Raw genomic sequence first — 27,186 nt, forward strand, 5'->3', positions numbered from 1 at the left:
CACAGTAATAAAAAGTTTAGAATTAAAAAATACTGTCTGAATAATTTTCAGGACTTTCCAGCATTAAAAGAGTAGTGAAATTTGAGAATTATGTGCACATTTACACATAATTTCAGCAATACTAAAGTGCAACATACTCTACGTGGTGAACTCATTAATGATTTATTCATAATATAATTTAAACTTCTGTTACATTATTCTGAAATAACTTTCTTGAATAAGAGTATGTCTTAAAAGAATTATTAGATCTTGATTAATATTTCAAATGAGTGCAAATGCAAGGAAATTTAACATGATGCTTAGGTAATAACTACTTTTCTTGTTAACAATGCCCCCTAATTTGCAGTCTGACTTGAAGCCAGTCTAACTGCCAGCATGGGCTTCTCTCTGTTATGCTACTACCTTCTGTAATGCTATTCTCTTTTTCTTTGTATCTTTATCCATTGCAGTCCTTCAATCCCTCTAGACTAGTTTCACAAAGAATAACTAAATTCCTCTGACTCCTCACCAGAGGGTATATTTTTCAATGCTTTATAAATTCTGATCTTTAGCATTCAAACTTCTCATCCCCTCAAAGGATAGTTATCAAATTCAGGTAACACTGAGATAATTCAACTTTCTTATGCTCTCAGAGTTTTCCTGGCTTTTTATAAAGTTCATTGTCTTCATTAGATGCTTCCCAAATGCCAGCAGGACATCTGAACTATGACTTCTGTTTTTGCCATGTCATCATTAAAAATTGTCTATGGTAAAGAAGTAAACTGTCTGTTCTTCCTTTAGAAATATTTCAGTTAATTACCGGTTTGCCATACTGAAATATGAAATTTAAAATATTTTCATTCCGTGAATGTGTTTCAAGGTTTTACAGTGTAAGTTATCTTACAGAACTTTGTTTCATCCAATCTATTATTTTATAGAATCATCAAATGGTTTGGGTTGGAAGGGACCTTAGAGATGATGTAGTTCCATCCAACCCCCTTGCTGTGGGCAGGGACACCTTCCATTAGACCAAGTTGTTAAAAATCCCTTCCATCCTGGCTTCCAGGGATGGGGATCCACAGATTCTCTGGGCAGGACTTTTAGTTTTACCACTAAATTAAGTAGCTAGTTTTATCAACAACAAAATAATACATTTAAAATGTTACCTAAAAAGCCATCAAAGCAATTATTATGACAAAAAAAAAAAGTAATTTTAAGGCAATACTTAATAGGAAACCTGGTGTTTATTATTTGTTCTCCATATACAGACATTTTCTTTCTGCCAGTTTTGTGCTTGAGTGCTGTAACCAATGCTTTGTAGTTAAGAAAGTTGCTCTTTTAAGTTTCAGCTCTATTGTTCAAACTGCTTGGTGACTCAGGCTAGTGCCATTTCATCAGTCTTTGAAGTCTGGAAATAATTTTTTGCACTTGGTAATAAAGGAAAAATACAGGAAAAAACAATTATTTATTTCCTCTATTGTTATCACACCCATAAAACCAGCAGGTACTGCAACTGCCTAAATTCACTTCTAATGATTGATAGGTGAGTTTTATTTCAAACGTGTCAAAGGTCCTTCCTTTTATTGCATGATTTCTTACCAATAGATTGATTAGCTCTCTCAGATATTTTCATTAAATATATTATATGAAAAACTGTTTTACCAGATGCAACAGTATTTTCTAAGTTATTGTGAACTGTATTTTGTTTATTCTCTACCTCTTTCTTATTTGAAAAACATTTCTTGGCACATCATTTAACTCTTAAAATTTTTCTTCCTTTTTCTCAAGATAATATTCAAGTGTATGTTAGGTATATTTCTCAAAACTGACTCAGTAAATACCTTCAGAGAGGACACAACACAGAAGGAAAATCGCTGTTATTTTAAGGCTGGTAAGGTAGTTTACTGTATTCTGAAGATTAGTAAAAATCATTACAATTACCCCAAAAAATTATGGCAAGGTTCAATAATGTGCTTCACTTGTATCACTGAGTAAAAGATAAATAAGATTTATTTTAAGGTAACTTCTGCACATTTTATTTTAGGAGGTTCATTCTAATTTCAATGAACAATTTATGCAAGATCTTATTTTCTGGATTGAAATAATATTCATGAAAAGTGAGAATTCAAAACAGACAATAATTCAATCTCTTGCATGAAATGAACACAGGGATTGCCACTTTCATGGCTACCTTCCCCATTATTCTTTCTTTTTCATTTTTTTTGTAGTATTGTTACAAGCCATTTCTTGTTTGCATTCATTGTTTCTAAACAACATTTAAATACTGAGTACTTACTTCCTCCATGTTCTGTGTCCAGTAGGAATATAAGCAGGCGTTTCATCGGTTTTGCATTTCAAAAATATCAGCATTTGCTTCACAGTTTATTTTAAATGCTCTGTTGGTCCCTCTTCTACATACGTATCACACTTTCAGCACAGTGAGTTGTCCATCTGTCTGTAAAACAGCATTTCACCAAGAGAATTGGTCTGGGGTTAGATGATTAGAGCTGTCACTTCATTTTATAGCAGGCGTTTTTCCATTTTGCTTCATCTCCACTTGTGTGATGCTAGAGCAGATTAATGCCCATTTCTGCAGCATGCACTTGGATTCCCATGCCCCTGGCAACAGGTGTGGGGATAGAGATGCTGTCCAGGCTATTGCCCTGATTTTTGGGAAGAGTACAGCCAGCGCAAAAACAGTAGGCTAGAAAGTTCTGACTCTTCTGACTGACACTGTGGACAAAACTCAGCCCAAAATATAAAGAGAACAAATGTCTGGTTATTGCTCTTTTTGGTTATCCAGCTCTAAAGCACTTTTTAACCTAATTCTCTGCATAATGTTATTCCCCTAATAAAACGGGAGTGTTTTTACTGTCTCCTGTTTATTCTTTCAGGATTTGTGGATTTAACACTCCATGATCAGGTCCATCTACTGGAATGTGCATGGTTAGAGATACTGATGATCGGCTTAGTGTGGCGCTCCATGGAACACCCAGGAAAGCTTTTGTTTGCACCTAACCTGTTACTGGACAGGTCAGTCTGCATGTTGCTGTGAATTATTTAAGCCAATTTATTTCTGCTGCAATCAAATTAATTTTTAGCATGATATCATCTCACCGATGCTACAATTTGACTGTACATCATATGTCAAGCAGGCTTATGGTAGGTGAGACTGGAAAATTAATGCTCAGGAATATCAGGATGCTGGTCATTTATTAGACAAGTAATACATCTGAGATTTAGCTGCTGCTTGAAGTACTTTTTTCGAAGGCAGCACTAGATTTCTCTTATAATCTTTACAGTTTGTTGCAGAAGTATTTTAAATGAAAAAATGAACACTATATAATGTAATTCAGATAGTTATTTTTGTTTATTTAATATCCTCCTAGTTTTTCTTAGTTAGAAGGAATTTATCCAAACAGCCAGGCAAAATTTTGGAAGAAAATCCTCATAGAATCTCAAGTGCAGTCTTATTTATTTATAGAGAATATATAAAGTTTGGGGGTTTTTTCCCCCATGAAAACTGAAGACAAATATAACAAACACATACTTGCTCCCTTCATCAAGCATTTTTAATTTTTAGTCAGTCTTGCTAATATGCTAAGTATTTCTGAGAGAAAAAATATACATCTGTACTCTATGACAATATCCTGGATTTTAGCTGGTAGCCTTCACATTAAAAGCAGGAAGACTGATATTTTAAAACATATTTTCTACTCTCTTAATGTAAACTCAAGATCTCTTTTCTTAGTCGTGAAAAATTTAATGAAAAATTTCAATTACATTTTCAAACAAAATTGCTTAGGATAGAGTAATCTTAGCTGTTGGCGGTCCTCTTAGTTGAAGACTACTGCCCACATAGCAGAGCTAGCAGGGGAGAGCTGCTGTGCACAGAGGCCACTTCAGGGCTGACTTTGGCATCTTGGTCTAAAGTGAAAGTGGCAGAAGAGCCAAACTGAGATGGAGTATACAGAGACAGCTAAGAGCTGGGCAAGCTCCTGACCTCATCACATAGCTGCCAGGGAAGATGGGCGGCAACAGAATGTCAAGGGCAGTGCCCTCAGCTTCTTCAGCCACAAGATGTGTAAATTAATCAAAATTCTCATCAGCAGAAAAATGTATGATCAATTTGCTCTGTTGACTGTCGGGTACTGAGTTTCCATGGTTGCATTCATGCAATGTTAATCCTTTGATTCCCTGCCCTCTATTTGCACACACACCCCAGGACTTACTTTCAGCATTTTAGTAAAATACAAATGATACCTAACAGGATAAAACATAATACGTCACAGTAATAGAGGAATGTTTATTGCCGTAAGAAAAACTCTATTTCGCTTGTGTAAGCACAATGATCTGTGTGATGTTGAACTAGATAAGTATAAAATACAGTCTCACTTTAGGTACAGAAAATATCTGCTTGTTTAAATGTAAGTACAGTCTTGACAAAAAGCTGAAACAGTTTTAAAATATTTTTTTAAATTTTGGTCTTTCTCAACTTAAAATCCCCAGTAAAATGGAGTTTGAGCAGTTGATTCACACAGTTTTAAATCAGCTATTGGATAAATGAAAACCATTGCATGCAACTAGAACCACGTATTACTCCAGGGCTCTTTGTTTTGTAAGTTTCAATTAAGACTGTAAAATGTAGATCTATTACATCTTCTAATTTTCAAATAATAAGAAACATGTTTCTAAGTCATCATGAACTTGCCTCACTCCATTTGGTAGGGATATTTGCAGAAAGAAAAATAATAAATTACTTGACTCTGGGAAACACTGATTTGCTAATCAGTTAAATAACTCTTAATTTACTTGTTAATTAGTACTAACAATATTTTGATGTGTTAATTTGATTTGGGCAAATTGGCTTTTCAGAATGTTATAGAGCAAAAATCTGTTGCTTGTCAGGTTCGAGAGGGCAGGACAGACACAGATTCAAAGCCTGTTTCACTCAATGAAGTCCTTCCACTGCATCAAGTACTCATAGAACCATAAAATGGTTTGGATTGGAAGGGACCTTAAAGATCACTAGTTCCAAGCTCCATCCCATGGGCAGGGACACCTTTCACTAGGCCACATTACTCAGCATTCCATCCAACACTTCTATATTTAGTGAAATCTCTATATTATTAATACAGAGCTTTACCACACTTTGTGTATTCCTCTAGATGCCTGTGATCATTCTGTTGCAGACATCATCTCTGATTTGAGCACCCCTTTCATTTCAGCACTCAGGCTTATCCCGATTCTAACAGATTCTTTCTGTCAAGGATCTCTGATATAGGTAGTAGTTTGTATACATCTGTTCCTAAAGCTTAGGTCACACCAAATGTTATTATACTACTTTTCTTGTGCTTTGGCTAGATATATACAGTCTTGTCTTGTTAACATCTCTCTGAAATGTCATAAAAATAACCTTTCAGCTTTGCTGTTTTTTGAAAAATGTGGCCTTTCTTCTCCCATCTCACTCCTACTTGGGTCATATTACACATATGCTTGTCTTGTTTCTGAAGATCTTTTGGAAACTGTCTTTTCTAATTCTATGCGAGTCAACCAGTTACATTTTTAAATAAGTACTTTAACTTTCCTTTGTGACCATTCACACTTGGAAGACTCCTTTAAAGAATCTGTAAAGCAGACCTTAGTTAATAATTCTCTGTTGCTTTTTAAAATTTTTCTTTGCCTGTAAGAAAATAATTAAACAACAATTAAGTTGACAACATGCGTAGACTGCTGTCGTCTCTATGGATGAATATGATTGCATTATCTCTTTTTCTTCCCAGTCTGCATTGTAATTAGACAGTGTATTTTGTGAGGTAATGCATCCATTCTTATTCTGTTAATACATTACCCAAACACTTGAGTCTTGGTTCAAAATCAGGAATTTTAACGGTCTGCCAGTTACATAGAACTAGTAGATTTTTACCGTGTACTGCTGCTATTAAAATGCTCAAATGACAATAATTATAGACTAGAAAAAACAGGCTCAATCAGAAATACAATGGCACAATCAAAGTTCTTGCAATTAATGTAAAGTACTTACTAAAATCAAATAATAAATTCAAGATTTTATATTATGTTTTTGAAAATTAGTATATTGTATAAGGCAAATTTAGAAGTAAAGGCTTAGGTTTCTAGTAGGACAAACCAGATGTTTTCTGTCTGGAGTGTTCCCAAGAAACTCGGCTTTAAAAATGTCATTAGACCACGGTTGAAATTTGTCAGGCCTGACAGTAGACTGTTTATAATTTTGAAGAAAACGTGATGTTTCTTCAAGAATAAGACAGTAATATTTGACTTTATTTTTAAAGGATTTTTTGTATTCAGATATCATGCTGATCTCAGGTTACTCAAAGGCTTGAAACATAAAGCATCTTGTGATAGAAGTAGCTGGATTGCTGAATCTGAAGCAAAATATGAAATGCAGTGCTTGCATTTTAAAAAGGAAGCCTGGTGACCACAGTAAAGAAGCTGATGGGATGCCATCTAAAGAAGAGAATTGGCTGAAGTTGGATGAATATGACATAGTGATAGTCACCGTGCATTTTATAAGAGGAAACCATGAATATATTGAAGTCCTTAAGAAATTAACAAGCAAGTAGATGATGGACATCTTGTTGAATTTCCATAAAGTACTAAGTTCCAAAATTTATGTAGATATGGAATGTATATAGGGGAATAATAATTCTGATCTTGCTAGACAGCATTCTGAGTTGATCGTTATGTCTCACTGTTACCAGCAGTTAGTTATATAGAACTAGCAGTTCTTTGCTTGCTGGTAGTCAGACTGCAGCTTTCCTTCCCCCTGAGAATGTTTGCAACAGGAAATAGAAATAATACAAATCATTGCCATTTCCTCTGTTTAATTGCGTGCTTCATCTGTGCTTAGAAAACTGCGCCTTTCTGATTTTCTTTGTCTTGACAATAATATTGAAGGAATAGGAGAGATACCCAGAGGTGTTGCACAATTTAACAGAGGTACGAGCTTTGTGACTAATTAAATGGACTGACTTCTCTGCCTGTGATACTCATTAGAAGAATGGGAACAAAGTAAAAATGATAGGAGTTGTATAAAATCATGAGCATGTTGAGAAGATGTGTGGAAATCCTCAAATTACCTCTTCCAGCCCAGAACTAGAGGTAGTCACTTAAAACCAGCAGATACAAATGCCTGTGTGCTTAGCCCACAGCTAAATATACCTTTGATATGAAACAGTATGGCTATCTTCATGTTATTTTATACTGTTATTTTCTTATCATGGTTGTAAAAAAATCTCTCATAGCAAATGAATCTGTCTAGGGGCCTATAAAATTTCAGTTCAATGTAGTCAGTATTTTGGTGTTTCTGTCATGTTTTTTTTTCTTTTTATGGAGAAAGCTAATCTGTTTTTCAGGGTTCGTTTTAATTCAGAAACTTACTTCCACTTCCAGTGCTTGATGGAGATTTTTCATTCTCTCTAAATAGAAGAATTTTCCTTTTACTCACTTTTGGATTGAGCAATGGCAGGAGACTGTGGATCTATTTAAACTGTAACTAACACAAATAGCAAAAAACCTTACAGCATTCACTGTGTGACAGGGTAGCTGATCAATTTATTGCTTTCATGGCACTTTTTCTCAACTTTTCTCACTATATCTGAAAATACTCTTTTAAGTTCTTTATGTAGATATTTTGATAGACATAAAATTACATACAATAGAAGGGCATCAAGATGAAATCTGAGTATGTTTTTCTAGTCCTTCAACTTGTAAAATGTTACAAATGTCTGAGGACACCGCACTTGTCGGCCACTTGAGTAAATGCATAACATTTCATGTGAAATTGTCAATGCATTAATTACCATTGATTCATTAAAAAAAAGGAAGCAAAGTGATCCCAAGTGCTTGATTCAGAATGCTTCCTTAGTGGCCTTCTGCTTGTATTTGTTTCAAAAGGAAAAATTCCATAGGTGACAAGTATATCCTAATTTGCCCTTCAAAATGGATTTGAAAAGTGATTGTATATTTGCTTTTCATCATGTCTTTAATAGCAATAGATACCATCCAGAAAACCCAGCTCAAAAAATCATCTTGTCATTAGACTATTTGCTCGATAGAGCTGAATGGATTAACTTGTAGGCAGTTAAGGAATCACTTGAAATTAAGTTTCTCTTTCATCTTTCACTGTATGGTTGAATTTTGAGATGCATTATTATACTGCAGACCCTGCAGAGTGAAAAAAAAACAAAACACTATTACAAGAGACAGAATGATAAAACTTAAAAGAATGAAAAATTACTGTGTCTTTATTATGAATCAGTTTTTACTATCTTTTTGAGCAAAATTCAAAGACTACCTAATTCTGTAACTCAAACAACTTACACGTAAAAATCAGGACAATCTTTCCAGAGTCTGGAGATGTGCTGGGTAATGCTCAAAGTGATGAATTCTTAAAAAAAAAGATAAAAAAAAAAAGCCCCCTCTCATTATGATCTTCAGAGTTTTCAGCTGATAGATTCACTTGGGGATTTGTAGGCACAGAAAAAAGTTTTCAAAGAAAATGAAATAATTCTGGATTCAAGATAGTACCTACACAAATTATGAGACTACTTCTTCATCTAGTAACCCTGCCCTTGGAAGCTCAGGCCCCAGTTCTAGATCACATTGTACTGTGATGCTGTTAATTCCAAAATCAAATTTTCTTTGCATTTATGATACAAATAAAATTTTGAAATGTTTTTTGGCTTTATGTTGTCTCAGACTGATTATAAATTAAACTGAAAAAGGCCTTTTGGCCAATTATTTTAGCTTTATTATTCCCAAATGGAGAGCCTTCATAATAATTTTATAATCTAAATGTCTTAAATGTGACCAAAGAGTAATTAGTTTTCTTAGAACTATCATAGCAGCATTTTCAGGATTTTTTCCTACCTGGCATACTTGTATACCCATTTCACATTATATTTTACAAAGAGAAAAATCTTTTAACGGTACTTAGTAGCTAATTGTCTCTGTGTTTCAGACCTGATTAACCACTGCTCAAATGTGCAGAGTACTACTCTTACCCTGTTTGCCTGGGCGGATGATCCTCTGGTTATCTAGTCAGGAAAGACACTTGATTGTGAGGGCAAGCGTCAAGCATGTGGAAGCCCAGGTGGTCCAGTCCATGGGGGCTGCTGAGGAGAAAGGGCTTGAAGCAGAATGGGCAGATCCTGCAGGGAAACAACTCTTGGCATAGCTGGTGTCAACAACATGGATTTAACTTATCATGGAACCTGCTGTGAAGATCGAGGGTGTCTAGGAAGAGATGAGATCCATACCATAAAGTGAGGCAAAATCATGATTTCTGCAGATTGGCCAACCTGGTGAAGGAGCTTTAAACAGGATGATGTGGACAGGAAAGGCAAAATAAAACCTATTAATAGGAAACCTCCCTAGGTATGTGCATGAACATAAATACAGAATTGCCTCCAGGACACCATGGTGGGGGAAACTCCATAAATTTTCTGAGAATTCAGCACAACTGGGTGCCCTCTGAGCCAGTAGACTGCCCTCCCAGACTTCCTTAGGAAAAGCTTTAGCAGCATCTAGAGGTAGGTGATGCTCTCTCGCTGCTCAGACATGCTGTGGCAAGTCTGGAGTGCTGTGTCCAGTTCTGAGCTACCCTACACAAGACAGACATGTATTGAGACTGGACTGAGACCAGTGATGGGCCACAAAGAGTAGACTGGAACAACTTTCATACAAGGAGAATCTGAGAAGACTTAGGTCTGATAAATATCTGATGGAGAGGGGAAGTAAAGAAGGCAATGGAAGATTCTTCTCAGTGGCAGGACAAGAAGTTTTGGAGTCTCAGTCCTTGGAGATACTGAAAACCTAACAATATATAGGCCTGAATAGGGCCACTGAACTATATTATTTCCAGACAATTCATGCAAATCAGTAGCTCTGGCAATCTGTGACTAACTCTAGGTGAAAATAACTTCAAAACAGATATTTGTTTCTTTTTATTTATTGATAAATGTGCTAGTTCATATTTATTGCAAATATTTTTCAGTTATGACTTTTAAATCTTAGACTAATTTTATAAATTTTGAATATGTTTTAGCCAGCAATTGACCCAAATCTTTGCTCTTAAGCTTATATTGAATAAGAAATAATGGGCTCTTAACAGTATGCTCTGAAAGAGCAGGTTGTAATACCAGCCATTGACTGTAGTCTGTGAAGTTCCCCAGGGTGTGTTAATTGAAAGCCAGTATTAAGGAAGAAATAGGATGAGCAAAAGATGTTGCTACCTCTGAAGGCTTATGAACAAGTCAATTAAAAAGTCCTCTAATCCCCAAACCAAAAACCACAGAGAAAACAACAAAATGGAACTGTAGAACAAGTCCTTCATGTAATTCATTTGTCCCTTTCTGCAGCTCACACCTTCATGACCACACACCACTTATTGGCTGATTTGTGTGAAGGTGCAAGCTAGATTGCTGTGATCAAAACAACATTTTTTCCAAAGAAAAATGATATCTAAGCTCCTGGATACTGACAGAACAATAAGCATTTATCTTTATCAGCAGGATTTGCGTCTAACACTGATTTACTTTACACTTGGTAGTTTCTGTTTTTCTGCTTGACTCGTGTTTTTTTCAGATTGTTGTTTGGTTCTAGAGCTTTGGGGTTAATTTTTTTCAGATTTTAGTTTTTTAATGCTTACTTTTCCCCTAACCTTTTCTACAATCCCTTGGTATTACTGGTTAAATGCAAGATGGTCTGAAGTAAAATTTCTCTGCTGATTTTCTCATAGTTTAATGACTGATAAAGCACAGCATTGAGGAAAGGTGAAATCCTCTGTTAGTTAAGTAACCCGATAATACCAATCTGGCAGTATTTAAAGCATCCAAGTAGATGTTCTTGATTTGGTCTTAAATCCTTGCTGATGGAGCTTTCCTGACATCCCACTTCCTTAAGCTCTTCTAGTGCATTGCTTCACATAGGAGTAGAAAGCTTCTACCAATGTCTATTAATAGTTAGTTTATATAGAATATTATAAAGAATAAATATATATCATTTATTTATATATTATATAAATACATTAATATTACTACATATATTAATGTATATAAAGATCATCATGCCTTCTTTGGAAGTCTGTATACAGACTTACTGTTCTCCTCCTGTGTCAGAGCACAGGAATTTGAGTTAAATCTGTGAATGCCCTTCTTTCTAACTGGGAATGTGAATGTTACCCTTGCAGCTTTTCTCTCCCCTGTTTCTTAACCTACCTTTAGGCTTAGGAAGACATCCAAGCCTTCTTTACAGGCTTCATCACCAAGTTACTAAGTCCACTTTTGAAGCTGATATTCCCTGTCCTAGCCATGTGCATCCATCTGTTCTTGGCAGACCCTTTTCATCAAATAAAGTACCATGGTAAAAGAAGACAGATAACAAACAAACACAGTCAGACTTTTTTGGATGATGCAGCTGTCTTTAGCATTTCCCTTTGAATTAAAATTTGATGAGAACATCCATTGAGTCCTTGAGTCCCCATTCCCTTCACCCAAGCACCCTTCATTATTAATTTTTACTTGATCTTGTGCTTCTGTTAAAAGCATTCCTGCTGTCTAGGTTTTTCCCCATACTTAAACAAAATCTAGATTCTTATTCCTACACACAGTGAAATAGCCCTGGCTACTGATATCACTATCAGTAGTAGTGTGGCATTAGAGGGAGGGAAGCCATTATCCTGCTTTTATGTGGCATTTATTATCTGGAATGCCAAATCCAAATTATTACAGGAAATATATTAATAAACTTCAGTAAACATAGTGGAGAACCACCAAGGCCAGACCCCATGCCTTGTGGCTGGAAGAAGTGGATTTGTTCCCTCTGGAGGAGAAAGGGCTTTTAAGTTTGCATAACCTACAGTCTACAAGGAGGTTATCAAGGCTCTTTATTAAAATGCCTTATGAGAGATTGAGAAATGGGAGTAATAAATGGAAGCAGAGAAAGTTTTGGCTGGATATAGGGGAGGAAAAAAAGCATGATGATGAAAGTAATTAAGCTGAGAGAGTTTGTGCAGTCTCCATCCTTGGAGATTTTCAAGACCAGCATTGCATAAAGCCTTGAGTGAGCTGACTCCACTTTGAGTGGGATGCTGAACTAAAGTCATTCTGAATTTCCCTCTGGCCTGGATGGTACTGTGATTCTATAGACCTACTAAAGTTAATACAAGTAGTTTTTTTATGCAGTCACTTAAGACCTTTAATTCAAATTGTTTAACTTTCCTAAACTTTCCTCAATAGCCAAATTTAAAGGGTTCTTCTGAGAATATATTTTCATTTTTTGATTCTGCACAATAAAGAAGCTTTTGTTGTCTTCTCTTCATCAAGATGAGAGTACACAAAGACAACAGCAAGATGGCAGGATAAAGATAAGTGTTAAATCTATTGCTAATTTGTCCTCCAGGAAAGTTCTCTAGGCTTTCCCAGATAGGCCTCCCTATCAACAGAACACATAACTGTGAAGATGTGATGGTATTATCAGCTTATGTTAGAAAGTTAGAAGGCAATTCAGGAGAACTGGAGATTCCAGTTTCAGATAGTTTCCTATTGCTTGACAAAGAAAATAATTGTTGTAGCCTAAATAATAAAACAAAATTTAATAGAACCCTATATTGCAAAGATACTTAGCTCCTGCAGTTCCCATTGATATCAATGGAGATGGATCTGCTTCCTACCTCTGAAAATAAAGGAAAAATTTTTAGGTCCTTCCTTGCACATGTGAATACCTAAAGCTGGTTATATAACTTCACCTAAAGTACATTAGCTAAAGAGGTTCTGGTTTTTTTGGGTTTTTTTTTTCCCCTTATGGAGTAGTCTGGACTTTCACACACAGATAGCAAAGCAAAAGAGATTGGGAACTATTTAGAATCTCTTAAATTTAAATAACTTTTAAATATTCTATCATATGAGTTCAGTTGATGGGAAAGAGGCACACATGTTGCTTTAAGCACATGGAATATATGTTGCTGGATCAGGGGTTTTTGTCTAGAGGTTGTACTTGTCAGCAAGAGAATAATGATTGCAATATTGATTTTGTAAACTACAGTCTATTGAACTATTTTTGTAGGAGTTTGGGAATAATTCTTACTTGCTATCAAAATGTCTGTTTCAGGAGGCATCATAAGGCATGTCAAATGGTCTGATTTTGCAAATAACTTCCTATTTCTTTTTTTTACCCTCTGATCTTAGACATGTAAATTTTACAATTTGTACAGACTGTGTAATATTTTGAAATGTTTTGAAAGCTTGCTGCAGTTGTTTTGTGGATTCTAAGAACCAAATATCTCAGTCAGTCATGAAGATGTGGGTTTTTTTTAATATGGGTCATTTGTATTTTGATCCATGGAAACATTTCATTTCTGCAAAATCCTGAAATACTAAATTCTGAAACAAACTTTTTGGGGGCATTATTTAAGTTTATTCAAAACTATTAAAGGATTCTTGTCCTCTGTGATAAATTTTATAGAGAAGAAATTAATATTTCTATATAGTTGTGGGCAAATATATTGTACCAGAAGCATTGAAACGTATCCTGATGCCTTGGAGAGTGCAAAGAAGTTTCTCAGTCTGCAATCAGAAGGGAAGATATCTGTATTGTCTGAGGGTCTGGGGTGGGTTCAGGCATTAGCTACAGGTTCTGAACAGGACATTTGTGTTAAGACTTGAGGCAGGTGTCTCTATGCTGGTAGGTTTCTTATGACAATGAAATTAGGACATGTTAAATCTTTTTCATGTTATAAATCATAGTTCGTTTATTTGAAATTTCTTTTGCATTTTACTGTAGCAATGATCTCCCTAATTTTGTTTATGAAAGTCATATCTAAAAAGTATTATATTTCTAAACAGCAGATCGGATTGCTCATTAAGTATTATATATTAAAATTTCAATCAGGAGGGCCTAATAGAAGTAAAAGTAGGTAGTTCTTGTAAAAGGTAGCAATGGAAATGACCAAAAGATCTGCAGACTAAATTTTCACAAATTATAACTAAAATCTGCATTAATTTTTCAGCTGTTGGTTGAGTGGGCAAGATGAAAATTAGTGAGTGGGAATGCCTTGTACTGTGAGCAGAAGGAGATGGTTAATTGCCATTACTAATGAACACTTTGAGATGTTTCAAACTTCAGCTTTGTTCAGTGTAAAAAGTTACTTGATATGTGAAGTGATAGTTTTATTCAGTCATACAGACATGATTTTGCCCTCCTAGGTCCTTCTCGAGCTCATGAATAAGCTTATTCTTTAAGGAGGTATTATGTTGACATTGAACATCGATAGAAGTGTGTTGGAACATTAAAGGTTGGTCGGGCAGCTAGAAACAAGCTAGCTGTGCAAATGTTGCTTGCTGTGCAAGCTTGCTGTGCAAGTGCAAATGTTTGGGAAGGGAGAAATGCAATGAATTGGGACCATTTCAGTTAAAGAGAGAAAAAGAAAAGAATGAGGAAACAAAGAAACAAAAGCAGAACACATGCACACAAGTCAAAATGTAGTTTTGAACAAATCTTTTCCTCAATATAAGAATTTGGTTGAGTCAATTTAAAATATTCCACCACAGTAATATGATGAATTCCTGAAACTGATTTTTTTTTTGAAATATGGTACTTAATAGTTTATTTATTTTACTTGGAACACTGAGAACAGTGCTTTTGTAATCAAATGTGCACAGATTAGGAAGTCACATATTTGCTCGTGAGCTGATGAAATCAAATTGGAGGGTGTTGGTCCAAGGGGATGAAAAACTCCTGGTACCACCAGGTTAAAACTGAATGTCTTCCCATTTATGATATTCACACAGGAATCAAGGGAAATGTGTAGAGGGCATGGTGGAAATCTTTGACATGCTGCTAGCTACTGCTGCTCGGTTTCGCATGATGAACCTTCAAGGGGAGGAATTTGTGTGCCTTAAGTCCATCATCCTGCTCAATTCTGGTAAGTCTTGTGCTTTGTTGTCCCTTAGGTAATTGTGTCTGCTTCTGCGTGTGGTTGAACACCGCTGTCTTTAATGGCATTTTCGTTTTGAGAAAGCAGCAATAGAAATGGGTTTTCAACACAGATGCAGGCAGGATCACCAGGCAGGGGTGGGAGCAGTCAAACCTGTCCAGTGGTGTAGATGGGACTCAGGAAGTGGATGCAGTGAGTGGATGACACTGTGTGCAGCTGATATGGAAAGTGGTCAGAGAAGTGCTTTGAACCCCATGTTGGCAGGTCTTAAAACTCTGCTTACAAGACACTGAAGTAGCTGGAAGCACACATAGGGCACCCAAAAACAATGCTTAACTGCAATGCTCAGGTGATGGCAAAATAAAAGGAAATAAGGGCAAAAATGTGATTGAGTTTATCATGGTTTAGTTTATATTAAATTATAGGCATCTAAAAGTTTAACATGCATCACTTTCCACTTCCTTTATAGTTTTTGGCTGTAGATCTCATCGTGAAGTACACTTCAGAAATAGATGATTAGATAATAAATGTAAGTTTAGATACAGATACATATATTTAAGGTTAGATGATTTGAATTTTACATGAGATGATTGAAACAAACAACTTTAACTTGAAGTGTATGAAAGAAAACGTTGGTTACACACCAGAGGATTCATTTCTGTTTGAAATGAGAAAAAAATACTCCAGACAATTTGTTTTTATATGCAGAAGTGGCACCCATGGTATTCTCATGGAAACAATAGATATCTAAAATAATAATATAGGCACCAAAGTAAAAATTTTAGACACAATTCTCTGCTAAGCTGTTACCTGGTGACAAAAGATGCCAGAGTCTCTCAATGAGGATTTATCCATTTGTAGTTTTTCCTGTTGCATTTGAGCATGTACATGGTACCACCCTCTAGAGAAAACAGATGTGGAGGGCTCTATGTCCTTTTTATCCAGTTGTCTAACAAATCACTTGCCCAAATTGCAGGAAAAAAAATTAGGATATTGACATCAAAGGCTAACTGTAAATGCAGCAGATGTTGCTTTATTGATCAGGCACTTTTCTTTATGGAAGTTTGGCTGTCATCTGCTCAAAGTTCAAGCAAAATTATGTATTTATACAATCGAGTATAAAATGCTTTATGTATGTTCTATGAGTTATGAATGTGGTTCAGGGTTTTCTGTGGTTGCAACCAATTGCCAAAAAGTAACATTTGAGGCAAGCAAGTGGTCTATTAGGAATTAAGGGCTATTGATCTTACCTTAATTGCCAGGGTGTGACAATAGTAATTCCTGTTTGACATTTTATTTTCCTTTTATTGCCTTAATAATTGTAACAAAATATTTCCTAGAGTTAAATATTCTTCCTGGAAAGTGATGCTCCTCCAGAATTTTAGCTAATATATTCAAAGGTAATTAACTTCTTAAATAAATCTAGAATATGTAATTTATTTATAAGCATTTTGAATTTCAATTAGAAAAAAATAGAACTGGAAGTTTGAATAAAAGAAAATAGATACTCATGTCTTGAACATGAAGAATTTAAGTCATGCTCTAGAGAAGTTTTGTGCCTATATTTTATTTAGAATTGATCCATAAAAAAGAATTTATTTAGACAAAGCTCTGCCGGGCATCACCAACTATCCTTCATAAGCACATCTCACTGTATTAATGGGATTTTTTGTTACCAGATTCCCCTAAGGAAAAACTGTAAAAGATTTCCATCTGCCCATAAGAGAGATGGGACCGATGTAAATTCTATGTATATACGGCCACAGACTGTATGTTTATATTGCATCTCATTACCTTTATGCATAAAGGTACATTTCAGTATTTATATTCCTACAACAAACTAATATTATAGCTGAACAGTGGGAATGTGGATTGAAGTTTCTGACTATCACACTCTTGAGATGCTCAAACTAAGAGGCATTAGACTGCAACACAAAGTAGCATAATTTGGGGTATGTGTAAGATTTGTGTAAGTGTCTGGCATAGATTCTCTAAAATGTCTTCTGGAGATGCTTTACTTCACAGATCATAGCCTTACATAAAATGTTGGACAGATATGAAACATTATGTGCTCTGAAGCATGTGGCTGAGAGAGCTGAGTTGGTTCATCCAGGGAAAGAGGAGGTAAAGGAGGGTCTTACTGCAGCCCTCAGACAGCTGATGAACAGCTGGTTATGGAGAAGCCAGGGCAAGACCCTTCTCAGGGGTGCAAGAGGAAAGGGCAATCTGCAATGGAGACAAACCACAGCAAGGGAGATCCTGACCAGATAAACAGAACAAAATCTCTACCTAGTGAGAAGTTTAGCGCTGGAACAGGTTGGCCAGAAAGATGGTAGGATCTCAGTTCTTGCAGATACTCGGAACTCAGCTGGACAAAGCTCTGGGCAATTTGTTCTAACCCTGAAGTTACCACTATTTGAGCAAGAGGATGAACTTAGATGACCTACAAACCTATCCTAACCTGATTTCTTTCCGTGAGTGCATATTTAAATATTCACAAATCTTCTACTAAAGAAACAGCATAATAAACCAAAAATTCATTGTGTGTTTATTATGCTGTCTGTATTATATCTGCATGTGATTAAACCAGCAGATCTCAAAATGATTTTAAAAAGTGGATTAATTAAACAAATAATACTGATTATGCTACATCTCATGTTTAAAAGCAGTCTGCATTTGCATTCTAAATCTTTGTGTAGATTTAATTCAGTGAGTGTACACAAACATTTCTTTATTAAATCCTTGGGCATCTGGAAGTCCCTTTGCATGAGGTAGTGTTGTTTATTGCCTTTGTTGGACGTTTCTGGTTTTGCAACATCTTGCAAGGCTGCTTAATATCTTTACACTCCTTTTCCATGTGGTTTTGGACAAAACACAATGTTTTGGTTTTTTTTAAGATTTGGTCAGTGCATGTAGAAAGGATGGAAGGTTTTGTTTGTAAACCAAGGTAGATGCTTATCCTACTTACATAGTTTTCCTGAGATATTAAGGTGACAACATGTCTGTAACAACAAGGACATAATTGTGTCCATCTAAATAACAAACCTAAAGGTCCCTCTCTAAAGCTGCAGCAAAATGCTTCGACTAAAAAGCAAAGTAGTGTTTTTGAAAACCATATTCAGCTGTTACTTAACATTGGAAAGTAAGTATTAGAATAATGAAAGGGCAACATGATACCAGGTGTTTTACTTTTGAGTGCATCGGAGAAGAGTGGTGCTATGCAGCAAACCAAAGGCTTTCATTTTGGACATGAAGATGTAGGTCACATCTGCCTTAGCAGCTGATTTACCCAAATAGTTAGCTGGTTAGTCCACAGAGATGGAAAGATTTGGCTGAATTGATGAATACAGGAGACCTCCTGATGCATTTTTACATGTGACTCCTTGTTATTCTTTTCTCCTGGTGTTTTTCAGTTCCTGTTAAATTGTGCTTATTTATTTCTTTATTTTGGGGGCTGGATGATTCCAGGAGTGCATGGTACAGAAATTAATTTCCTCATACCAGAGCCTGTCTTGCTACAGCTTCAGAGCAATTTCGTGTACTGGAAGAAGAAGAGCCTTGGGTGTTGTTCTGTGAACCTGAACTCCAAATGTAAAAATACTTTAAACTGGGGTTTATTGTAACAGAAAAGATTTTGAGGACATTCTCTTCTACAGTACCATGCAACAAATATATAATTATATATTATATATGGTGAGAGATGTAAAATTCTATCAATGTATGCCAAGGGCTGGCATGGTAGCACTGCAGCCCCTGAGAGATCCTGTTCTGGTATGTGTTATGGGCATGGACCAACAGGCCTTGCTTTCTTCTGGGGTGGTTCTTTCTCTGTTCTTGCACCTGTTAGGTTTTACAACACTGACCTACAGAAAGAACTGGAAATCAGTCTGGTAGCTGTTGAATTTAGGATTGGAAAGACCTTGGAGACTGTTAAGTTTCACTTTGTTAAGGCAATTTTCTGCACCCTCATTTGAAAGCTCTGCTTGGATGTGTATGAATGTGTGATAACCAGCATATTTTTTTGGGGGCAATCTCTAGTCAATGGCCGGGGGCAGGAGCAGAGTGTAGAAAGGAAAACAAAACATAATTTTTCTTGGCAGTTATTGACTGGCAGTTGCCAGAATTCTCTACAGTTATTGGGGAGTGCTTTTTTGATTTACAGTTTTTAATAGCTTCTAGACTAGACCTAGGTGAGAAAAAATTCCTCCTAAAAGATTCTTTTCTTTTACTAGTTTCAGTAATATGAAGCTATGGGGTATTGCTGCAAGAGCACAATAGGTTCCTGTGGCTGAAGTAAACTTCTCTGGAGACACTGTGCATTTATGAGATTAATATTTCCTTCTAGTGGATTGTGCTTTGCCAGTAATATTTAAGAATCTTGCCCCTACAGGTACATGTTAAGCTATCAAGCCTTGTACTGTCAATAGGCATATTTGAGGGTGGTTCAGAGTCAGCTGAGAAATGTTCAGCTGAGAAAAGCCCCAGAACCAGTTTCTGTTTGTGAATTTTGGTAAAAATAATAATAGCTATAAAATTATTTTTTCATAGCTGTGAAATTATTATTTCTCTGTGAGAAAAGAGGCCACTGTACTACCTATCCATATAAAATTTGAAGCAATACACATTACCAAAATTAAGAACTCTGACTGATAGTTTTCAGAAGTTGTACTATGTTTGAGTTATCCTTGCAGTCTTTTAAAACAGTTTCTTGATTACTCTTTCCCAGAGACACTCACATTCACAAACACATTTACATTTCTTTTTAGTACAGAAGAAAAAAAAAATCATAAAAACTACTTGTAGGTTACAGTAGTTCTAGGTGTCAGGTCCTTGAAGTACCCAGAAGATGTGAGATGAGGTAGGCCAAGATGTTAAAAAAATCTCAACTCCCTGACTGCTCAGATGCACAGCAAAATATCTTCACATCCAGTGGTAGCCCCAAGGCTGCAAACAGTAAAAACAAGCTATACCATATATATCTGACAAGCTATAGCATATATGTCTGCATGCTAGTGTCTGTATGCCTTTTTTTCTTCATAGCACTAACTGAATTCCATATTCTGCTATATATGATGTTTTAAAGAAAAGCAAAACAAAACATTATTCCAGAAACTATTTTTTTCCTGAAGACAAAATCCAGATCTCTTCTTGGCTCTGTAGATGAGCTGATGCAGAAGGGCCAAACTACAGGATTTGTCAAGTCTGTTATAGACACAGGACAATGAACACTCTATGATGCAGCCAGTTTGATTGTATTCCTGTATGTACATCTTAAACGTCTGGTGCCTCAGGACTGGATTATGGCAATATGACCTGTTTAGAATTATTGGTTCAGTCCAAAAGATTTAAAAACTGATGCTGAATGCAACAGCTCTCTTTTGGCAGCACAGTGTTGTTGTGACCTGATTCACATTGGCTGTGTGTTGTTGTCCAGAAAAATAATCAAGATAAAACAGCCCAAAATAGTTTAGACTTTACAATTTTGAGAGCTGATGTGCTTCATGCTCCCAAGATTTACTAGTAGCAAAAGCTTTTATGCCTGGATTAGAGACTTTTGTAGGTGATGTAGAGGGGCTGTTGGAGAGGGAGTTTTAAGGTGTTTTGTCTTCTGGAAAATTTTTTTTCTGGTCCAAACCTTCAGGCTGCTCACTTTCAGCAGTAAGATATTCAAGGCAGCTAAATTTGCTCAAGCTGATTTGGACACGTTTTTTAAAGCAGAGTCAGCTTTGCAGGTGAAGGAGCACACCTTTCAAGGCTTTTTCTTCATTGGGAGAATTTAGTTGAGGCAAACATCCATAAACAAACCCTGGTTTTGTTTATATGTTTTGTGGTAACTTTATTCAGTTCTAAATTGTCTAGAAAAATCATTAAAAATCAAATATTAACAGGGAAAATGGCAAAACCTGCTGAAAGCTTGGGTTGGTTGGTAAGTATTGCGGAGCTCTCAAGGGGAACAGCGTCTCCTCAAGGTTTCAGAGTCAAGTGACCAAGAGAAGGTCTAGCTGCAGGTGTCACCCAGCACCTGGTACAGACCTTGGTGGAACCCAGGCAGGAAAGTGGCATTGTGTTCTTCCTCCTGCTTTTCCCACAGTGCCTGTATCCATGGCATTCCATTCACTCCATGAATCCATGGGCTCCAGGGTCATTCAGAACAGCAGCATGGCTGCCAGGCAAGAGAGCTGGCACACAGTCAGATCCTTTGGTTTAACACAGCTTAAGAGGCAGCACAGGGCATATCTTGGGCAGCTCTGAGTCCACCAAAGTAATTTTTGCCTGTGGTTTGTTTGTTTTCTTTTCCCCTCCTACTCTAGGTGTGTACACTTTTCTTTCCAGCACCTTGAAATCTCTGGAAGAGAAAGACTATATTCACCGTGTCCTGGATAAAATCACAGATACTCTGATACACTTAATGGCTAAGTCAGGTCTTTCTCTGCAGCAGCAACACAGACGACTGGCTCAGCTCCTCCTCATCCTCTCTCATATCAGACACATGAGGTGAGAGCAAGCACACACTTTTGTGCTAGGCCCATGCAAGTGAGGTGTCACAAATATACATGCACACTTTTCCTTCATGGGTGGGAGTGCGAACTGTGTAAAGGGCTGTTACCAAAAAAAAAAAAAAATTCCATATGAAAATATTTACCCCATTTGTTCCTTCTAGTTGCCTTTTCCTCTGCCTTTTGTTTTGACCATGCTGATAGTTTGATAGAAAGGAGTATCTGCCTTTAATCTTATGTGTGCCATAGAATCACAGAATGTCCTGGTTTGGAAGGGAACTTAAAGATCATCTAGTTCCAACCCTCCAGATATGGGCAGGGACACCTTCTACTTAGACCAGGTTGCTCAGAGCCCCATCCAAACTGGCCATGAACACTTCCAGGAATGGGAAACCCACAATTTTTCTGGACAACTTTGTTCTATTGCCTCACAACTCTCAGTACAGAATTTCTTCCTAGTACCTAATCTAAACGTGCTCTCTTTAGTTTGAAGCCACCCTGCCTTGTGCTGTCACTACATGCCCTTGTAAAAAGTCCCTCTTCAGCTCTCTTCTAGGTCCCTTTCAGGTACTGGAAGGCTTCTGTAAGGAGCCTTCTCTTCTCCAGGCTGAACAAGTCCAGTTCTCTAAGCCTTTCCTCACAGGAGAGGTGTTCCAGCCCTTGGATCATCTTCATGGCCCAGCTCTGAACTTGTTCTAACCCCAGACCTGGACACAGGTGTATGAAAAGTGATTAGAACATTAATGTAGGTGTAGCCCAGCTCTGCAAACTTTAGTCTCCTATAAGATTTAATAAAACTTTCACTTTTATGCAGCCACTTCTCACAAGTGTCATAGTTGCAAATCACTTTAGAAAAGAGATTATTATGCGAAGTGTATGGCTAAGGATAAATACAGAACTACCAAGTTCCAGTCTAGAGGACTATGCCTTTTGCTAATCAGAGGTGAGCTGCCTGACACACTACTAGTAATTGCAGCAAATGATTATCTCAAATTACCTCTTAAGGTAACTGCTCAGTGGATGAAGTGTTAACAAAATAAATTTCTATGAAGATATGCTATAGATTTTATTATTATGGAGATGTTGCTACACAGATTTTATTTTTCATTATTTCAGCTAATGAAATTTAAATTAAACACCACATCATAGCTACTAAATATGAAACATGCAAATTTTACCTCCTGAACTGATACACAGATCTTTGAGGGAAAGTCAAGGGATGTGTGCATGTGGCTTTTTTCACTAGTGTCATTTCATAGAATTTCTTTGTTCTTTTGTTAATGAACCTTTTCTTCCCCCTTGAAAAAGAATTTGTACAATTAAGTAAATTCCAGATGTATAGCAGTCTGCTACATTCTTGACTACAGCAGTCTGCAACATTCTTTGAAGGTGCCACCCTCTGCTTAACTGTAGCAGATGTGTACAGCAAATGCACTGCTAAGTTGTTGAGTACAAGATAGGATTTATTTATATGAACACAGCAAATATCATTAGCTGGTATCTTCCCCTCCCCCACCACCCCCCGCCCCATAGCTTATTTGGAAAGTAACTTTTTTCGTCACAACCCACAGCAATAAAGGAATGGAGCACCTGTACAATATGAAGTGTAAGAATGTAGTTCCGCTCTACGATCTCTTGCTGGAGATGCTGGATGCTCACCGACTGCACGCCCCAGCAGCCAGGAGTGCTGCACCCATGGAAGAGGAGAACCGAAGCCAGCTGACAACTGCATCAGCTTCATCTCATTCCTTGCAGTCTTTTTATATAAACAGCAAAGAAGAGGAGAATATGCAGAATACATTATAAACAGAAGTCAGCATATACAGTGGTATGAGAAACCCAGCCGTGTTCTACCTAGCTTATGCTTCATTTCATCTATAGTGCCACCTTTGAAAACACTCCAGTGACAACAGACACCAGCATTTTCCATATGAGTGTTTGTCAAGCGCTTGCCTAAATTGATTGCTTATCCTAAATGGAAGACATTTCATTGCTATGGATAGCCAGCAAGGATTGTCTGGCTAACTTGATTTAAAATTTGCAGTGTTTTAATTTAATTTTGCATGTTATTTGGGTAACTAAGTCCTCATCTGAACCATACATTCATTTTACTATAAATTGATAGGCCATACCACCCATGCATATTGGTATCCTCATGAGTGGTGGTCTTTGTTAATATCCATCCAAAATCATGACCTCACGTAGTCCTTTACTTGCTTGAAACTTTGAAGCAGTTTGGTAGAGATTCTGGATGACTTCTTGGGCAGCGTAAAGAGAAAGTTGACTGGCACCTTAGTGTGTCATAGGGAAGCTGCACTGCGAGGGACTGCCTTGGTAGTCTAGTTAGATTCCTGCCTCTTTTCTTTCTACGGTATAAAGGAACTGCTGTCTGAGAATTATAGTATTTTACCTTGCTGGCTTACATCACCAGACAACTCCCTTTCAACATTCTGACCAAATTTTAGGTACCCTTACCATATCTTCTAGATGAATTGCTTTGAATGCATATTATCTTGTCTGATCCTAGAAAGTTAAATTGTTTTGTTGCCCAAGAGTGTAAATCCAGGGCAACATGGCAAACAGCGATAACACAGAGAATCATAACACTCTCAAATCAGACCAGATGATTACAAAAATCATCAGGTCTTAAATAAAGGTCTTCATGCACATACAGGATCCAGCACTATTAAAAAAAAAAAAAAAATCCCTCCCCCTATCCTGTGCTTTGTTGTGCTACAAAGCAAGGGGTGAGGATGCCAGTGCGAGACTGGCACAGAAGGGTGGGATGGTCCCATCCTGCTCAGCAGAGTGTGGTCTAGCTGTGTGTGGGAGGGCTAGTATCACAGAGCAGCAGGTTTTTCCTTGCCTTGTCATTCTTTGGCTCTTGTGGCATGCTTCAAAATCACTGCTAAGAGCCAGCTCACCTGTGACACCAAAACTGGGCAATGAGCCTCACACATGGTGTAGACGCTGGGACTGTATGTCCAGAAAGATGAATTTGTCTTTCTCCATGCATGTCTGTAGCTCCTAAGGATATTTTTAAGGATCAGTTTGATTCTTCAGACCAGCCGTAAATATAAAAAAAGACCACTGACATCAAGAGTTTCAACAAGACATGAAAGAGGCTGAAGAACTCCATGTGATATGCTATCCAAAGCAGGAGTTGGTGCTGCTGTTTGGCTCTGTGCTAGAAAATTAAATGTCAGGGAACTTTGCTGGGTACTGGAATGAGATTATTGTATGTGCCAGGGTTATTTTACTAATGTAATTATAAAGTTTGCCTGTGCTATCTGCACTTCTGATTGACAGGTGCAGATTGGGAGTTAGCACGAACAAGGGACTATTCCTACAGCTGGTTGGAAACAATCACCCTACCAGTGAGGTTGTTTCCTAGCACATGTGTAGGCTGCTCCACAGCAGCTGGCCACAGTGCTAGTGAAATGGTTTAGGAATGTTTTTACTATAGTTGAAACCTTTATGTTGATTGGAATATCCTGTAGAAACTAAATATAGGAAACAGTGCAAGTAATGCCATACAGGAGTGCCTATGTCTAATTATGCTCCCTGTCACACAGGCAGAGTCTGTGTGCAGTGAGATCAAGTTTCACAGCAGTTGTGAAGGCAGCAAGGCATAGGACAGATTTGTGCTTATAGTCAAGAATACAATTCTTTAGTGAATGTACATAATGGTGTCTATAATAGTTTAATGTACATATCTGAGGATATGAGCAGTTTGAAAGCCTAAAGCTACATGCTACCAGTGTTTGAGAAGATTCCTCAAAAACTGTGCAAGCCTAAACATGTGAAGCAGCCATCATAAGTTCATAGACCTTTTCTTGATGCATATTATGGTGTCATTTTTTTCTGAATGTGCTGAAGATTTTGTCTTTTTGTGTATTCAGTAAAAGCATGTGTGTGTCTGTATGCGTGCGTGTGCGAGTGCTTATTTGGTACCTAAGGGCTTTTTGGGGGCTCCTAAATGTCATGAAAGAAAATGAAAATTTTGGGGTTTTAGTAGATGGTTTTCAGATGTGTTAGAAAAACCATGAAATGAGTGCAGGCTAAGATCTGAATGGAGCACAGGAATCCCTGCAGTTAAATTCACATGCTTACACCGTCATCATTCATTTGTAGCCCAGTGTGCATTAGAGCTGCTCTATAAATAAGGTACATGCAACTTGTTGTTCTCTAGGCTAGAACACACAGATCAAATACATTTCCAGCTTTCCTCATAAGCTGGAAAGCAAATTGGTTTAAAAGAATGCCTCCCTTCCTACATCCCAGAATAGGTCATTATACTGATTCAAATGTAAATTTGACCTAGAGGATAAAAGGAAGTTCACAGAGAGCAATTCACAACAGAGGGTCAGATTTAGATGGTACCATAAAGGGCAAGTACCTTTACACTCAAGAGATATTCCTAGTGAAGATGGAAAAGCATGATTTGAAGTGGTATGCAGCAGTCAGAAGGATATCATAATGTTTCTTGGAATATACAGAATAATATCAGTCAGCTCACAGTAATTATTAATTCTATCCTGGGCTCAGCCCTTGCAAGGAAGAAATTTAACTTTCATCCAGTCCTCCCATGTTTGTGGTGACAACAGTGAAGGGCAACCTAGAAAGAGTGATTCCCAGTAATACATTAATTTACCTCGGGGCAGATTTAGGATCCATATCATTAACTTTTTAATGAGATTTTTATTGAAGCAGCACCTTAATGAATATAGTAACATTCCCAGGTTATCTATAAAGATGGCCCCCATATCAGACAGATGAATGTGGGTATTCAGTTTATTAAATAAAGTCTATGATACAAAAATGGCAACTATTTTCATATGTAATTCTTAATGATGCTCTCGTGTATGCAAACAATTGTGCCTGACATTTGGTAGTTGTTATTTCACAAGATGTTATTTTATGTGTGTATATATATATACATTATATTTGCAGCTGACAAACCAGTACTACCCGAATATCTGGTGCTGGATATTACATAAAAATACATAGCATGTAAAAAAAAATTAAAGAAAACTTTTCAAGGCAGCTAATTATGCTTTTACCAAAATATTCGTAGTGATGCCTCTGAACAGCTAACAAAATAGATCTTTTGTAACGTTTATACATAGATTTTTAAAAAAAAAATCAAAAACATCAAAAAACAAAGAAACCCTCTAGAAACATAGGCAATGTAATACCAGCACAAGGCAAACATAAATAGACCAGATGAATTTGCTTTGCTTGAGAGCATGGTTGTTACTGAAGTATCACAAAAAGCTTGGGAGGTAGAAGAAGAGATAGGGAGATATGTAGCATTTAGTGGTGTCAGAATATGTGGTATTCGAATATGTGAAAGCTACTCTGGTTTATAGTGGTTTGAGCCACGTCTCAAAGTTGCTGACTTTGTCTCAGGTAAAACTCCCAGTTGGGGTAGTGAGATTTGTACTTGGGTGAAATAGTTTAATGAAAGTTTATTGGTGTGTGTTGTGATAAATTTACTATTATGTTTCAGTGACATCACTTGATGATTTTTCTCCTTCTCTACACTGAGGGGTTTAAAAGTGTAATTAAAGAAATAATCTAAACTGAGCTCCCAAGGATATTGCAAGGATTGTCAGCAGATCACTGGACCTTGAGTTGAAAAAAAATCAAGCAAAAAAATCCCAAACTATCCCCTTCATATGAGTCAGGATTTGTACTGGAGCCTCCATCCATTTCAGTTGATGGCAACTTAAG

The 27,186-nt window shown here is 36.9% G+C and overlaps 1 protein-coding gene across 1 annotated transcript in view; it reads left to right on the plus strand.

Moving 5' to 3' along the window:
- Nucleotides 1-24,154, plus strand: part of ESR1 (estrogen receptor 1) — a 176,348-nt gene extending 152,194 nt beyond the window's left edge. The window contains 4 exon segments of the mRNA NM_001076701.1: nt 2,874-3,012; nt 14,808-14,941; nt 21,265-21,448; nt 23,022-24,154. Coding sequence (NP_001070169.1) covers nt 2,874-3,012; nt 14,808-14,941; nt 21,265-21,448; nt 23,022-23,256 — 692 coding nt within the window. The 3' untranslated portion in view covers nt 23,257-24,154.
- The last annotated feature ends 3,032 nt before the right edge of the window (nt 24,155-27,186 follow it).

This window comes from Taeniopygia guttata, chromosome 3 (assembly GCF_048771995.1).
Source record: "Taeniopygia guttata chromosome 3, bTaeGut7.mat, whole genome shotgun sequence".
Lineage (NCBI taxonomy): Eukaryota > Metazoa > Chordata > Aves > Passeriformes > Estrildidae > Taeniopygia > Taeniopygia guttata.